This window comes from Anopheles funestus, chromosome 3RL (assembly GCF_943734845.2).
Source record: "Anopheles funestus chromosome 3RL, idAnoFuneDA-416_04, whole genome shotgun sequence".
In the NCBI taxonomy this organism is placed as follows: domain Eukaryota; kingdom Metazoa; phylum Arthropoda; class Insecta; order Diptera; family Culicidae; genus Anopheles; species Anopheles funestus.
This window is the reverse complement of record NC_064599.1, coordinates 35,156,979-35,174,055: the sequence shown is the minus strand read 5'-3', so window position 1 is coordinate 35,174,055 and position 17,077 is coordinate 35,156,979. Positions and strand designations below refer to the sequence as shown.

Here is a 17,077-nt window from a genome sequence, read left to right as displayed (position 1 = left end):
ATTGAAATCCGTTGAGGCTATAAAGAGCTCTGATTATTTCATCCGAAAAATCTTGGAGATACTAAGCTCTCTGTTTAACAAAGCGTTTCGTATATCGCTTATTTGGCTGCCTGCTCATTGCGGTATCCCCGGAAATGAAAAGGCAGATCTATTGGCCAAACGAGGTGCCTCTGAGGGCAGCTTTCTTGAGAGATCGATTCCACCTCACGAGTTTCTTCGCACCCCACATCAACTTTGCATGGCACGTTGGCAGAGCATGTGGGATGACGATGACCTCGGGAGGTTCCTGTATTCAATCTCACCACAGGTATCCCTGCGTCCCTGGTTTTAGGTAGGTCGTGCATTCATTCGTATGATGTCTAGACTTATGTCGAACCATTATGCAATGAATGCGCACCTTCAACGTATAGGCATATCCCACTCCAAGGTTTGTAGCTGCGGCGTTGGATTCCACGACATCGACCACATCCTCTGGTCATGTGGGGAATTTGATGCCGCAAGACCCGGACTTCTAACAGCCGTTCGGGCATCAGGAAGAACCCCTGCTGTGCCGATGCGCGACATTCTGGGTCAGAAGGACTACGTGTACGCACGGATTCTTTTCGGCTTCGCCAAAGAGATCGGAATTACCCTGTGATTCCTTCCTGCTTTCCCATCCTGTAGATAGTACGCACTATCGTCTTCATAACTGTTTCTGTGTGCTGTATTACTATATGTTTCCATGTCTGTACCCCAGTAGTTTGTGCTATTGTTGTTTGTCGCTGATAGCTCTAAGACATTTTGACAGATTAGCAATAAACAAACTGGTCAACCAACCCTGGATCCAGAAGGTTGGACAGAATGGAGAAGATACCAGAACTGCGCCGGGTTACATGGAATCCATCAACAGAGCTATGGGCACGAAGCAAAATAACGAAGCAAAACGAATCAAAGGGAACCAAATGGTCAAAACGAACTTCGTCCTCGTGATTCCTGATGATCTCCAACATAAAAATCCGTTTCTCGCAGCACAACACTGCATATGTACGCCGCAACATTTACTTATTACCGAGTTCACCCGGGATATGGTGCAACCGTAGAATAAGGGAAGGAAATGTCCCTTATTCATATAACTATAAGTAGCGATACAATGTTAGATAATAAGGATAGTCTCTAAGATATACGGCCTGGCCGTCCCTACGCTAATAAATAAAAAATAATAAAAAGTAATGGGAACAAAACATTAGAAAGAAATACTTTTTATATTTTTCATCATCAAAGGGAAATATAGGAGCAACCTTTAACTGTTTCCATTAATAATGTAACATGTAAGCAAAGTATGGTTCCGTGTAAGTATTTTTGGGCCTGCCATTTCTGCGTGTCCTTGATTTTAATAACCCGTAGTGAGATAGTCAGTCGAAAAATACAAAGTTCTTTAAACATTTCAAAATGCGCAATAAAACCCTGTACAAAACCCTTCCGCATGAACGAAAGTATAAGTGAAGTTAATATACGGTAACCGTGAACTTGAAAATCCCAATTAAAAAAACAAACTTTCATAATAAAGAATGAGACAGCATATTTGAAGGTTTACAAATCATTATAACATTTTTGTTACCTTAGTTTAACATCAATTTTATAGATTTCTTTAAGTTTTTGTTCTAGTCTCAACAAATATGAAGCGTTATTTTAACGGGTCAGATTTTATTTATTTTCGTTTATTTATATTTAATAATTACGATTGAATTTTCATTAGTTCTGTAATATATTATTGTCCTCAGATCGTTCTTTTACTACACACATTAATTTCGTTGCAAAACGCTCCATAGCGAACGGAAAGATACCAATCCAAAGAAATCAAAATATTCTTTTCTGCTTTTCCAACAAACTTGTACCGGGTACGGACGTACGGGTAAAAGACTGATTCGAAAGTGAAATTTACGAACGACGAGACAGATCGTCTTCCACCCATGCTTGCTTTCTATCGTGCAAGTATAATTTAATGCTAAATAGAACATGAATTATGTGCCCAACCCTGAAGACAAAGCTCTTTTCATCTTGTCAAAACAAAACTTGCCAAAAGAAGGCAAAAACCAGAATATGTATACAATATAAAAAAGAACGAAACCCACAACCAAAACCTCAACCTTCGGCCGGATTGAGGGAGCGTAAAATGTTGCTAAATTTGTAGTGTTTTCATTTCGCCCGTTGCTCAATCCGTTGCCGTCTGTCTAGGTGAACTTTTGCGCAAAATAAGGTATAAAAAAAGTGAACCATTTAGAGGGAAACTTTTGAATACGACCAAACGGCAAAGAGTGGCCAAACGATGCACGTGTGGCAAAGGGAAGGCAAATAAGTGGAACTAAAACTTCGGACCGAAAAGGCGGCACCAAAACGCGGCCAAAGAAACGATTCAAATAATCGTCCTATCGCGGGCTAGGATAATGCATCGTCCTGGTATGGCGATCGTCCGGTCGTCTGGTGTGACTCTGCTGGCACCTTGCGTGGACTGGCATTTTAGGATGGTAAAATTTATGACCTAGAAACGGTAGCGATTTCAGGAATGTAGTCGCTTCGCTGTGCTTTGCAAACGGTACGATCCTTTTGGAGGGGGTTGAGTGTGTGTTGCGCCTTGTGCACGGAAAGGTTCTCGGATGCCTTGTGTCGGCTGCAACATTCAAACCGCCTACCACACTCCTCAGACCGGCATGTACACTGGCACAAAGTCCGGGAAAAGATTCCACCCGATGGGAAGAAAAATTATCGCCCTCGAGTTCCCGTCAGCTCCCGTCGTTCGTCGAGGTGTGGAAACATTGAGGTAAAAGTTTTTCACTGATTTGCAGCGCGTGTCCGTCTGCTTTGGCTGGGTCAGTTTATGCACCGTACGGTGGGTTGGTGTGAGGCTGTGTGAAGCGGGCGGTGATTTTTCAAGGCGTACCACCAGTAACGGTTCGGTTGATTTGTGGGACGTCCTTAAGCGACGGTGTTGAGCGAAAGTTTTGCTCAATAAGATAGAAGAAAAAAATTGCAGCGTGCAACAAATAATTTCTTACTTTATAAGAAACGGCCACAGACGGAACGATTGTATGGGTGTTTTTTGTAAGTATCATGTAAGATTACATCATTTCCGATAGTACATGGTTTTAAAAATAACTTAACCACACGTGAAGATCGTGGAAATAAGTAAGACTTCAGTGTCAAACACTGTGCAGTATGGGCGAATGTTGGATGGATAATGAAGTGAGTGGAAAAATCAGACAGAATCCATCCATTACGAGCTGTCAGTGTTGGATGGTGCGGTGAAAAAAAAGTCTTCTATTGCCTCCCCAGTTCGAGTTGTGGTTGTGGGACAACTATAAACTTTCGCTTTAAAATTTACACCACCCTCACCGGACAAGGGGTTTTAGAAAGTCATGATTAATTAAGTGCTGCTCGATGTGGCAAACTTTTCATTTAGACCAAGCTAAACAGTTGCTGCTGTGTTGCATACCGTACCGTATGCGTGTTAAAGCTGGTCGAGTGGAATATGATGCTTAAATGCACACATACTGTTGCAGAGAGCTTAAGGTTGTTACATTCGCAAATACTTCATTGCTTGTTAAATGGAATTATTAGAAAAAGGGAAAAGGAGGTCTCGCTAGGAAGCTCGCCATGCAATGAAAAGCTTTCGAAATAATCTCGACTATTCATGAGGGAATTCTTTTCAATGTTCATTTTTCTCCATCTACGGGTGTGTGTACGTGTCTGTTCTTCTAGATATTGTAGTTAAGAGCATTTCAATGAACATATTTCAATAGAATATGTGTTACCTTCCACCGTAGTAACAATTATGAGTGTTCGTGATTGAATGTGAAGTGTACTTGGTTTCTTGGTAGATGTGTAGGTGTTTTATGGAATTTCTTATCCATTAGCCCAAGCAATTAACAGGGAGTAAGATACATGCTATAGGTAACTATAGGCCAAAAATGAGTTATTTACTTGCATGTTGGAGGATATGAGAGCAAAGTGGTAGTTTATACTAAGCTCAACAGTAGCGGAACAATCTACAGTTTAAAGTGTTGTAGAAAAGCGATTTAATATTATTATCCTTAAATTTACTAGAATACGTTCAATGCGAACCTTCAGTTGGTGCAGATCCTGTTGATCAAGTGTTTCGCATTTGCATTGTACAGGATTTGCTTTGATTACATATCACTTGTGACTTTGGATTTGTACAATATTGCTTACATATCAGCAATACCGTTTATTTAATCGTTTATTTCTGATCGTTGTAGATTCTTTCTTCAATTGTAGCAATACATCACTTTCATTAAGCTTAGTGGACAATAAGCATAATTCCGTTGGATTTACAACTTTTATGGGAACTCTACGGAATGACCTAAATACCAATATTTTGATTTTTTATTAGATCAATTACGTTAGATTATTATTTCTGGTGCCATTCTATGCGTAGAAGAGGGAGTTAGAGACTGTCAGTGAGGATTTCGGAACGGGAAATCAACTACTTGTTAGACCTTGGATCTGGCCAGATCTTGGATAATATTCCTTTCATCTCTTCATTGATTTCAAGGTGGCATATGATAGGATAGCCAGGGTTACCATAATATAAGACGCAATGAGCTCTTTTGAAATCCCTATTAAGCTTACCAGACTTGTGCGAATGACAGCAATCAACTTCTGATATGTCAGGAGATGATGGATGGAAAAATCTCAGGACTATTTGCTACCAACAGAGGTCTGCGCCAAGGAGATAGGTTAATCTGTCTACTCTTCAAAATGGCGCTAGAGAGGGCTAACCGCGATTTTGTGATGGAAATTTCGGAGACCATCTTCTGTAAGCCAAAGTAAATCCTGGCATACGCTGATAACATAGACACAGATTCGTCTACGACTCTAGTACAGGGGTCTTCAAACTACGGCTTGTGAGACATCCCGAGATTGCGACCCGCAAGGCCCTCCCGAGAGATCCCGAGATTGGCCCTCAGCTGTGGCTATTCCACTCAAACCGGCCCGCCATCTAAAAAGTTTGGAGGTCCATGCTCTACTATATAGTGGGCACCTATCAAATAATTGAGCCTGCGACAGAAAACCTGGAGATTAAGGAGGCAAAAACCAAATTGATCAGCAGCCCGGATAACAGATCACGACTTTCGCAGGAGTGACATACAGATAGTTGGCCGCACTTTTAAAGTAGTCCAAAACTTCACCTATATTCGGTCGAAGGTTAACATCGACAACAAAATTCATGTTGAGATACGTGCTAGGGTGCTGACGGTCAATCGATCTTTATACATCTTGAGGAAACTTCTCACGTCAAAACACCTGTCGCAAAGACCGAAGCTGGACTTGGGCACTATCCAAGGCTGACGAAACTTTCTTAGCCGCGTTCGAGAGGAAGAAGGATTTTTGATCCCGTATATGTGGAAGGACAATGAGGTAGTCGCTACAATACGAGCTCTATGAGCCATGCGATGAACTCATTAACGTATAGTTAACTTTTTGAACATAATAATGCAGATATTTACAGCAATTCGACAATGAAATCCAGTTCAATTTTGAGAAAAATTGAACTACAGAGTTGACCTATCCTTAATGGGAATCAAAATTCTATACGTTACTTTTACTTTTAGTTCGGATTACTGTGACAGTATAAATAGGAATCGTCCCACTAGTTTGTTTTGTTCCTGATCTAGTCTGTCTGGATATGGGATGGGTAAGATGATTCTAAAGCTATGGACGCCAGACCAAACTTATGAAGTCAAAACACGAAACCAAGTCAAACAATCGATTTTTCCCATCAGCTTAGGCAAAGTCTCCGCTTCACACCTGACCTTGAACGCTACGTTTTCGTCTATACGTGTGCGACTTAAGGTGGCTAAAAGTAGTCTAGGCGCTTAAGTGACGAGAATCATCGGAGCGATAGAGGTTAAACATGGTCAATGGTCGGAGGAACGCAAACCAACGAATAAAAATTAAGGTGGGATAAACGCAAAATGCAGATTGATTTGAGGCTATTATTAAAAAATTAGTGACAGTTTTTTCATAGGCTGTTTGATGTTAGGATTCTATTTTAACTGTTTCATTAAGTCAATTTAATTCCTATTTTAAAAAGCTTATAATCATTGAATTTCGAGTGGATTTTCGTTTAACGTACTATACTTACTCCTCGCAAGGTCATGCTGTCTCCTTTCTCTCCTTTCGGCCCTTGATCGCCTTTAGGTCCTGGTCGGCCCTGGAAGATAGATCAAAAACAAATATTAAATATAATTTTATTATTATACACATGATTGTAGCCAGTACGTCGCGCTGTCAATTTAGTTTAACAAAATATAAATTGAAGGTTAAATGAAAGGAATATTAAAGCACATAGCTTTTCCTACTTACGGGCCACGTTTCTGCCATGCCGCCAGATTTTCCCGGTGGTCCAATCGGTCCCGGTGCGCCCGTCTTCCCCCGGCGTCCTCGTTGGCCACGTTCACCTTTCTCACCTTTGTTAGCCTGGAAGGAAAATGGATGGACATGGTATGAAATAACAACTTCTACGGATCACGCTCATGCCGGATGATATGTAAATGTGGACGTGTTACAACGATGAGAAAAACGCGTGCAAGAATTTTAATCGTCAAATAATTAGTTTTCCCATGATGAAAGCGGTACGAGCTGGGACGGGTTTGCTATTGTGCTTGAATTCAATTATGCACATTCCACATAGCGCATCACGATGCAAAGCTTTTCCGCTCTCTACCACCACGGGCACGGACGGGATGGTTGCATTGTGGTGTAATTCTTCATTCAGCTAATATTTTTTCAACTCGTTTAGCTCGTTCCCGTTACGTATGTTTAAGTTGGGTGTGTTTTTTTTCGTGCATCTTCTTTCGCATATATGTGTATGCTGTCTCTCAATGAACCGTTCGGAAGAAAATGTTATGAAATGCTATAAAAGGATGAAATGTGCACGAGGAAGAATGTTGCATATTGTGCGCTGGAGGTTATCAGCTATTTTTTTTGTCATACCCCCACCGGAAAGCAGAAAGAGACTGCAACGGTGCAGTTGTGCCAACCCCATCTGTGCCTGAATGTATGCATTGCATAGTTTGAAAGGGATCGTTCCCGGAAGGGTACAATGTTAGGAAGCTAATAAAGTACAAACTGCAACAGCAAACGGCTTCTAGCCCCATTTCCTTTTCCCGCTCAACCCTTGCCAGTCGTTCAGCCTTAACGTGTCAGTAAAAAATGCATATGAAGAGAAGGGAATGAGAGAGAGAGAGAGAGAGAAAAAAAAACTGACGCGTTGATGTACGGAGCCAGCGTCCAGGCAGCAGAAGTGCAACATCAGTCCGTGCTTTGTGCAGTGTGCCCAACCCGCACAGGGCATTGGGGCATCTCTTTTGTTTGAAAAGCAGCTGCATATCTTCGCGTCGTTCATTCTGGGTTCACATTGCCCAGCTGCAGATGGGAGCCGGGAAAACTTTGGTTCTTTTTTTTTGTTTGGCCACCATTCGCTTTCATGCGTTTTGTGACTCGTTTGCATGGTTGGTTTCGGGTTGGGTGTGTGTGTTTTTTTGGTGCACGATCGTTCGCTGTAGGGCAGTTGAAATGCTTCCAGATTTCCTGTATTCCTGCACACGGTCTGGTGCTTTCCCCGTACCATCTGGTACCACCCATGGCCAAAGTCAGCCGAACGGGAATGTGAACGATGTCACATAAATTGTCCAATAAAGTTTGCACCGGAAGCGGACGGGAAGCAGGTACGGTGCGAACCGGTAACCGGAGTGTGATGTGATTTACCGGCACGTTGTCTTCCAACTGTGGCTGTGTGTACGTGTGTATGGGAAGGATGTCTGTGTCTTTTGAAAATGATGAGTTACTTACCCTGGAGGAGTTAAATGCCGCGTTTTCGTTGATGATGAACTCCGGTCCTTTCTCACCCTTCGTACCAGGAAGTCCACGTTCGCCTTTGTCACCAGGCAAACCAGGATGTCCCGGAAGTCCGGTTTCACCCGTAAGTCCGGGCGCACCATCGTATCCGGGTGGACCGCGCAATCCTGCCGGTCCGGGTGGTCCCGGTTGACACTGACACTGATCCTGCGTACCGTTTCGGCCACCCTCGGAATGGAGTACCATACCGGGTGGACCGGGTGGACCGGGTGGGCCCGATTCGCCCGTATTGCCCTTCTCACCCTTCAGCCCGGATGCACCCGTTTGGCCGGGAAGTCCTGGTATGCCGGGTGTGCCCGGCGGTCCTTTCGGTCCCGGCTGTCCGTGCGCTCCTTGGTGGCCCTAGGTGGTAATAATGGGTTGCGATTAATTAGTGTTGAATTGATGTGTAATTGGATGGAAACAATGGCAAGTGAATAGAATGGGGTGTGTAAGTAGAACATGCTGTTTGTTAGAAATTTGTTAGCACTTTGTTCGAACTAATTCTAAAAGATATTTGTTGCCGAAGAGCATGTCGGGAGAACTTAATTCGTTTGTTTTTGGATTAGCTTTTGAAGAGAATATATGTATTCCAGAAGATTACAAATGGTAAAGCTTGTTACATTTCTTAAGTTTTCAATAGTCTGTATGTAGTACGCCTACAGGTATGCAATTTACAAGACTTGAACGTCTTGTTAATTACATTCTGGTTGATTTAAAGACATTAATAGTTTCACACAACAAAAAGAATTTAATGCTAGCTATATGTTTAATCCTGAAATAAAAACAAGCTCTCCGGAAATAATTAAGAAAAAAAAACTCCTCTGGTAAGGAACATTCATAATCTTTCTTGTAGAAAGCATTGCAAAACAAAAGTAATATATCGGACAAAATACTTAAAAAGTAATCGACACGATCTGATCAAGCCTACACAGTCGTTAAGAGAGATAAAATTGATTTAAAATTCATGCATCAAGTTGAAATATGGTAAAATAATAATAAAGCTTGTCGGACGAAGTACGGCACCATCAAAAGCAAACAAAAAAAAAGCTAGGACAAAAGAAGGAACCATAGGGAATACGTGTTGAGGGAGGTTCTGGCCGCGAATGATGAAACTTTTTGTTGTTGTGTGCCATCCAACCCAACTTTCGGAAGTTAAATCGCATCCTACAATACCACGGTCATGCTTTACAATCCCGTGGAGGCGCCCCATAACGCCCCAAACAACGTCGTTAAAATAAAGCAAAACAACATTTACGAAAGAAAAGTTTGCTTTTTTTTTGTTTTCTTTTGTGTGTGTGTTTTTTTATGCTGGGCTGTATTGTTTCGCTTTCTTTTCTTTTGGATTGTTGGTTTTTTCGTTGTTGTTGTTTGCATTCCCCCTTTTGTTTTTGGAAGGTCAAGTAGTAGTTTTTGTTTTACCGGTTTTTCCGCTGTGCTTAATGTTGTTTTGCATTAGCGTGCGTCTCATGGGACAGACATGTTTTCGGTGACATTTTACCGTTAACGCGGTACGTAACGCGAAAAACCCAAAGCCGTTTTGTTTCACGTTTGCAACGGTGAAGTTTGATACAAAAAAAAACAACCAAAAAAAAAAGACTTCGCTAATGAAGATGTTGTGGGATCACCCACAGTATGGCGTGCCGACGAATCCCCTTCTCGCGCAGGTTGGTTGTTGTGGAAACGAAATGCAACTACAGGAAAAGGTCGTCTCCTTTGAGACATATGGAGGGAGTTTTGTGTAGCGATATTTTTTTACTTTTTCACCGCCCAATCAATTTACAGTGGTAAGCAAAAGGTTGATTTCGGGTGAAAAGAATTGCAAAAAAAAGCAAACAATCACAGTCAGATACAAATCAGTGAAAAAGACATCAATATTCGTCAATGGTATACCTCAATGGCAAACTACGTTAACAAGCCAATAAAATTAAACTCAAATCACGCAAATTTGAAACCCACAAAAGAAACATAAAATCAACTCGCTACTACAAAAAAAAGAAACGAAAAGTATTGCAGAGGTACACAACTAAATAAAAAAAGGAAACAGTCTAGCTTTTTTTATTTGCGGGGGTTCATTGCTTTGGCATTAATCCCCATTTTTTTACCGTACCCTTTCACCTTTGGCACCTGTCAGACCCGGATCACCGCGGTCACCTTTGGTACCGTGTTCGCCCTTTTCACCCGGGAATCCGATCTCGCCCTTCTCACCCGGTTCACCCTTCAGTCCCGGTGAACCGCCGCGCATTCCTTGGATCGGTGCACCGAGCATAGATTCCTGTGCAATGGAACCGTCAAGGAAAAACGGGAGGAATAGGAAGATGGGAGGTTCAGAACGGTAAGAGAAATGGAGAAAAAGAGAAAGAGAGAACAAAATGTTCCATTTCGGTTAGTATCGGTGCGAACTATTGACAGAAAAACTTAAACAGAGACAGAAAAAAAATTCACTGATGATTTTTTTTCGCTCCTTCATTCAGATGATCAGGCGACGAACTTTTCTTTTGTTGATGCTTGAAGCAACGCTTTTCTCTTGCAGTAACGAAATGGAAATGTATTCGTCAGAATTTTTTCTTGTTTGGTTTTGTATGAAACAAAAATTGGAAAACAGAAAAAAACAAGAACATACAATTCCATACCCAAAAACAAAAGTGCCAGAAAAACGAGCTCGTAGTTGACAAACAGTTGCACAAAATATAGCAAAAAACTTTTCTTCACACTACGTATTTATTGGAAATGAAATAAAAAGAAACTTTTTCTTTTTCACGGTGCTCAACCCATGGAGGATAACAACAAAAATCTTGAAACAAAGCCAAAAAAAAGAATGGGAAATTACGTAAAAATGTTGATGAAGTACTTTTTGTCTTCAGTTTTACACCGGTTCACGTTTTTTACCTTTTTGTGGTATTTTTTTGCTTGTATTAACACTGGACAGTTTAGTGAATAGTTTTTCTCGCGCCCATAACAAGCAAGAAGATTGTAAAAATGTTCGTTGAGGTCTTTGAAAAAAAAATCCACTTTTTGAATTTACTTTTAATATTCTTTAACACAACGTTGAAATACCACAAACTAAAAGATTTCCTTGAGGTTCTATTAAGCCTGTTATCGTGACGATTTTCTTCTCTACTAAACAAAAAAAAAGCACTGTAGTACATTTGTTTCAAAAGTTCAAACAGACTGCCGGTTTTCTTTCCACGAAGCAGCACAGAAGAAGCTTATGGTCGATTGTATATTTACACCTTGGTTGGTAGAGCTTTTCATCATGTTGTATTTGGCTGGCATAACCATGGTAACCTCATGGTTACGGGATGAACGTGATGCGAGCTTTTGTTGCTATTTTTTGTTCTTCATTTCACTATAAAAGATTTTCCACTACAATGTACAACTATGAAGGTGAGAAGCAGAAGGTATTGCCTGCAGTGTCTTCGTTGATTGTGTCGTAACCGCCTGCCGTATCCAGGCAACCATTTTCCTACCTTCAATTGTATGTCGTCGCTAAGGCCATCGTTCGAGCTGTGTCTTTATCACCCGTTCTGCCCTCTAACACAGCGCAACTCGTTTCATAAATAATGGTTTATTGGAAGAGCACACGTGAAACATGCTGGCCCGGGGGTGGTGTATAAACTCGGATTGCTTTGATTGTTACCTTCACAATAGTAACGTCTACAGTCATCTGTACGAACTGGTGGGGTACAACACCACCATTTGTTTGATTCACCGACTGCTTGGATTACATGATTGCAGCTACTGGGTAACTTTTCTTCATCTGTCAACAGCTTCTGCTCGGTACAACACAAAAACCGCCCCAGATATAACCCGCCCTTGCACAAAGGGCAACACGAGGCGTTGAACAAATAAAATGCACAAATTGAATAAAATTAGATTTGTCATATTTGTAGCTTCCGTTCCATTTGGTTTCGTTAGAAATTTTTCTTCTCCGTTTGTCTCCGTAGCTCGATAGGCGATATGTATGTCATACTGCATTCTTACCACTTAATACGTTCGATTAGCTTTTCTCGATTGTTTCACTGTGCAATGTTCGATGCGGACCTTCGACCAGTTCACATCACGTCTTATTACAACGCTTTATTTAATTACCTCAAAACAAGCAGCTAGCAGCATTTTGTTGTAAACTATTACACCCGCAAAGAAGTGGTAGTTGGACAGTCCGCTTGGTGCAGCATTGCAAACAAGGGGTCCGCATTATGGTCCTTTAACCACAAATTAAATTTTATCGAGCAATAAGAAGCATCCGATGCGTTTACGTTAGCCGGGTTTACCGGGTTCGGAAAGTTTCTATTCGGTCGCAAAATTTGCACCGGATAGGAAAAGTTTCATGGGTTGTACCGGTTGGTCGGTGCTTGGTTCAAAGGAAACTTAGTCTACCGTCACAATCCGATTCCGGGTCTTTCTTATTTAAAATTAGTCGCATTCACTGGGCAACCCTGTATGGAGACAACTAATTGTTGTTGGCTAACGGTGAGTCCGTACAACTTTCGTCCGAACAGAAAGCTTCGACCGTCTCCGACAAGAAGTCTAAATTTAATTATGGTGTAGAATTAAATCAGTTCCCGTATCGTACCATGGGATAGAAAAAATAAAAGGCAAACATGAAACATAAAAGCATAATAGAAAAGAATTACACGCCTAAGACAACCCTTATATCCCAATGGTAACGTCCCCAAAGTGATCCCATTTTCTGGTTATACCTTAAACATCCGCGATGGATTCCAATTAGTCTAGAAAAATAGTGAAGTTTGGAAAATGGTTATGATATAAAATACAGAGATACAGAGATACAGAGAACGGATAGAGAAAGAAAGATAGAAACAACTCGTACGTTAGTGATCACACTGTAAGGTAAGTTCGGGTTAGTGGCTGATTAGTGGCTCATTAACGGTGTGCGGCACGGACACCGCACACACACTACAAGCATTAGTTCAGTAGCAATGGGATGTTTTGCAAGATCCGGACGATCGATTACTTACATCATAGTTCTCTGGAAGCCCTGGAGGACCTGGCGGTCCGGCTGGGCCCGGTACACCGGGTGCCCCATCCAGACCCGGTTCCCCCTTGCTTCCGTGGAGGCCCTCCGGTCCGGTAGCGCCCTGGTCACCGCGATCTCCCTTGTCACCCTTCGGGCCGGAAGTACCGCGTTCACCTTGTGGACCAGTGACGCCCTGGTGGAAAACGAAAGCAAGAAGAGCACGATGTAAAGAGCACCATTAAAACCTTAATCGACGGACAGGATGAGCTGGGTGGGAAGCTTACCGTTAGACCCGGAGAACCGGTCTTTCCCTCTTTGCCGGGCATGCCCTGAGGGCCGCGAAGATACTCGCGCAGTTTGCTGTCCATTTTGAGTTCCTCGATGATAAGGGATGCATTGCAAAAGCATTGCCCGCCATGTTTTCGGTTTGGCAGTGTGTCGTACAGCTGTGGGAAGAGAATGTGGAAAGCATTAAATAACAGTAGCTTCTAGCTTTGTACAGCGTTACAGATAAAATGCTTCAACGGGGCTCCATTGCAATGTTTACTTTTGCGCCTAGCAGGTAGGCAATTATGCCAACAAATGAATCTCATTAATCTATGATACACCTGTTAAAGACTTACAATAGCACTAATGGGTTGGTTTTTTTTATCTTAATTAATTCGTTTCATTCGTACCAAATATAATTTTTAAGTTAAGAAAGCAGCAAACGAGTTGTTTAACTCTTAGCCAAAGATTAAAAACAAATTTAACGTGACTACTCATAGGCCATAACACCTATTACGGTGCAATAGCCGTGTCTGTCAAACAACTGTTCGAGATACTATAAGTTAACGAATGACAAATTTACATGCCTTGGGTTTGTGTTTGAAATTTAGTTCATTAAATCAGAGAAAGTTAGTGGGGCCTTTCTTACGCTAATAAAAAAGAGAAAGTTGCTTCAAAGCCTTTGTTGCACATGGAAATAACGCCTAAATTTATGCAATTCGGACAGCAAAGTAATATTTTAGTTAATTTATCAACTATTTACTTTTACTGTTAACTTTTCAAATGGGAGGAAGTACAAACGTTACGTTGTTCCATATTAAATAGACATTCTTTTATTGAAAAGTGTAATAGTTATCTACAAAGGCCTGAAGCAACTGTGCCTTCTTTTCGTGAGAATTCGCATTTATAGAATCGCATTAAAGCTTTTTACTGTTGAGTATACTGAGTTGTATATATGAGTTGATACTGTTGAGTATACATGCATCGCTCCTTACCTGTGACAGTCGTTTCTATCGGTTCATGTTAGTCATATTTGTTAGCACCGCGAAGGAAAGCGATAAAAGAAATAAAGCATGTTACTCGTTAGAAATAAATCCATCGCCTATTAAACAGTCAACCACGCGTGGGCCGGAAAAAAATTACTTACCATCTCATCACCAGACCCATCACCATCGAAGTATCCGCCACCCTTCGGTCCTACTGCACCCGGTGGTCCCGGTGGACCCGGTGGTCCCTGGGGACCCGGTGGTCCCGGTGGCCCCCGAATGCTTTCCCCCTTAGCGCCCCGTTCGCCCTTGTCACCCTTCACCCGGTAGCCGTACTCGGGCGGTGGTGGTGAAATCATCGGTGGCTCATTGAATCCATCGTCGTCACCACTTTGCTGTGAAGAAAGAAAGGAAGAAGCAAGACACAGTGTTTAAGATTAAAATGTCGAATTAAAGGGAAAAAAAGTCAAGCAAACCGGGTACCCGAACGGGGATATTAATTTTCACGATCTTAAACCCCCCGCGAAACAATGGGCTTAACAGAAAGGGCAGTGATTTTAATCAAAGCGTTTTAGGACGTGATAGACAGGGGTGGCCTAAAAAACAAACAAACAACAACCACGATAACGATATTGTTTCGCTGGAAAGCGTCTGTCCTTGGAAGGGTGTGCCTTTGAAACGTTCATCGTTTTCGGTCGATTGAACAGATGAGAAGCAGGATTAGCGTAATTAGTCGACGATATTAATCGTTCACGGGGTTTGAAGTTTTTCGTACGGACTTGAGTGAAAAATAAATCCAGTCAATTTTTGGCAGCCAATTCAGCCGTACGTTTGATCAAGCGAAAGAAACGACCCGATAATTGCTTTTGGAAAAGAAACACTCGCGAACGAATGCGGCGGTGCGGAAGCTGAACGGTACGATGAAAGATTTACCATCGAAAATCATTCAATCGTGGAAATTATTGCTGTTTGTTTGTGTGTAAGTATTGAACGAATTTCGTGCGTACGAGTGTATGTTCGTTTTTCGTGGTTGTTTGGAATTGTGGAAACTTTTGCCGCATTACTCTGGGCGAAGGAAGGTTCCACTTAATTTATGCTGATTAGTCCATCATTTTCGGCTGATTGGTTTGCTGTTTGATCCTCATTTCGGGATCGAGGATTTTCCAGTTGGGCTGGGACTCGCTTGTATAGACACAGAGTTCGGTACCTTAGAGGCTAATGAAACCGATTTCCCGCTACGTGCTGATTGGCATTGGCGAGGTGATTTTTTTTCACTGCCCGTTTTCGTTGATTGGTAATGATCGAATGGTGCAGGGTTTGCCCCAAAGTTAGGTAAGAAAATTACAATTTCCATTCATTTTAGAAGTCATTTGATGGGGATAATGATGATTATGTTTCAATTGCGTATTGGGTATCGATTGATAAAGGAAACTCGTTCCTCGTCGTGGAGGGGAAAAAACGGAAACTTATAGTCCATTTATTGATGATAGTAACTGTAAACTGCTTTTTAAATAAATAATTTCAAGCAATAAATTAAGGTACGCCATTTAATACACTTAGTGAAACATTGCGAAATTAAATACCTGTCCTTAAAAGATTTCTTTCGAGCTTTTTTTCCCGGGGAGCTTTTACACAATCCCAGATATCCTTCTCGGAAGGTAAAGAGTACCTGAGCTAATCCGTTCTCTGCAGGAAGGTGTGTAAGGTTTCTGCCATGTTACAAATGTCTTAAGTACGTAAAACTCTCATCGCATAAGCTGCTGGTTAAGCTTAGCATTTATTTTTGCTAAGGAAACCACACTTTCGTACAAAAAAAAGGAAATGTTTCGCTCGAAAAGCAAAACAGGGGGAAAAAAGGGTATTTCGGAACCAATGAATTCTTGTTGTAAGCGTGTCGCAACAAGGGAACACGAACAGCGAAACATTAACGCTTCAATAAATTTAAATAGCTTAGGAGAAAAGAAAAGACGAGGAAAGCACCGAGCTGACAATGAAAATTTTTGTACCAGCTTTTTTTTTGTACATGATTGGATAAGATGGTGAAGGGAAAGCGAATTTTGCGCTGGAAAAAGTGTGTATGTTCACGGGTTTCTTTCTGCTTTCTTTCGGCATTGGTATGCAGTTCGCTGCAGATTCAATCGCAAGGGGAATTGTCTTGCCTTTTGCCTTAAAACCGTTTCGTTTTTATTGCCGCCGATTTCTTGCTTGCTTCGTAGTAGAATATATAGAATGGGCGGGATATTATTGGTATTGCCATGGAGCGCTGGACATAGGAAAAGGACATTGAAACATCAGAAACAGGAAACATCAGGAACAGTGTCTTTCCAGCAGGACACGTCCATTGCCGGTACACTATTGGAAGTCCGCGTGCTGTACCATTTGTTCCATTTCTTTTGCACTGCATCGAAATCCTTTGGATTATAGGTCTTTTAAAATGCTGTCTCGCTGGCAATGACAATGGCCAGCACAAGAAGAAATTAAGAAAGTGTCTCCGTATACTCGTTGGTAATAACATCGCTGAACACATTTGCTGGAGCAGAAATGTGCTACGAAACAAATTAAAATCCAAGCTTCGAAAGTGAGTGTTTGGCAGAACAATAGCCAGGCAATAGTCCCGGTCGGTAGAATGTAGAAGTCAGCATGGATTGTACAAGAATTGGCAATTAAAGAAACAAAAAAAAGCTCGCTGAACGTCCGTTCGGGGTTTGCTGGTTGAAATTGAAAATATCTTCATTGGACGATGCGAAATATGTTTGATGAACGGGTGTGTAAGTGAGTGTTTCGCCGTAGAAGAGAAACGCAATCTATGGACGGTATATCTGCGCTGGAACAAAGTCAACCTTCTACCATCTCCCCCCAAAAACCGGAACAAAAGCTCTCCGACTCAAGGATCCTGTGATCGTTCGTCTGTTCATTTTTAATCTTGTTCGGGTGCTGGCTTCTTTTC

General features: G+C 41.7%; 1 protein-coding gene across 15 annotated transcripts in view; it reads right to left on the bottom strand.

The window, feature by feature from the left end:
* The window catches only part of LOC125771674 (collagen alpha-1(XVIII) chain), a 215,646-nt gene that overhangs the window by 47,484 nt on the left and 151,085 nt on the right, over window positions 1-17,077 (bottom strand). For 10 of the 15 annotated variants that reach the window (XM_049442549.1, XM_049442554.1, XM_049442551.1 and 7 more), the window contains 9 exons: window positions 14,292-14,525; window positions 14,140-14,154; window positions 13,162-13,323; window positions 12,879-13,070; window positions 12,600-12,629; window positions 10,007-10,171; window positions 7,852-8,259; window positions 6,364-6,477; window positions 6,134-6,211 (listed from right to left, as the gene is read on the bottom strand). In XM_049442549.1, coding sequence (XP_049298506.1) covers window positions 6,134-6,211; window positions 6,364-6,477; window positions 7,852-8,259; window positions 10,007-10,171; window positions 12,600-12,629; window positions 12,879-13,070; window positions 13,162-13,323; window positions 14,140-14,154; window positions 14,292-14,525 — 1,398 coding nt within the window. The remainder of the gene's footprint in view (window positions 1-6,133; window positions 6,212-6,363; window positions 6,478-7,851; window positions 8,260-10,006; window positions 10,172-12,599; window positions 12,630-12,878; window positions 13,071-13,161; window positions 13,324-14,139; window positions 14,155-14,291; window positions 14,526-17,077) is intronic. The other 5 variants (XM_049442552.1, XM_049442564.1, XM_049442556.1 and 2 more) reach the window with 4 other exon arrangements.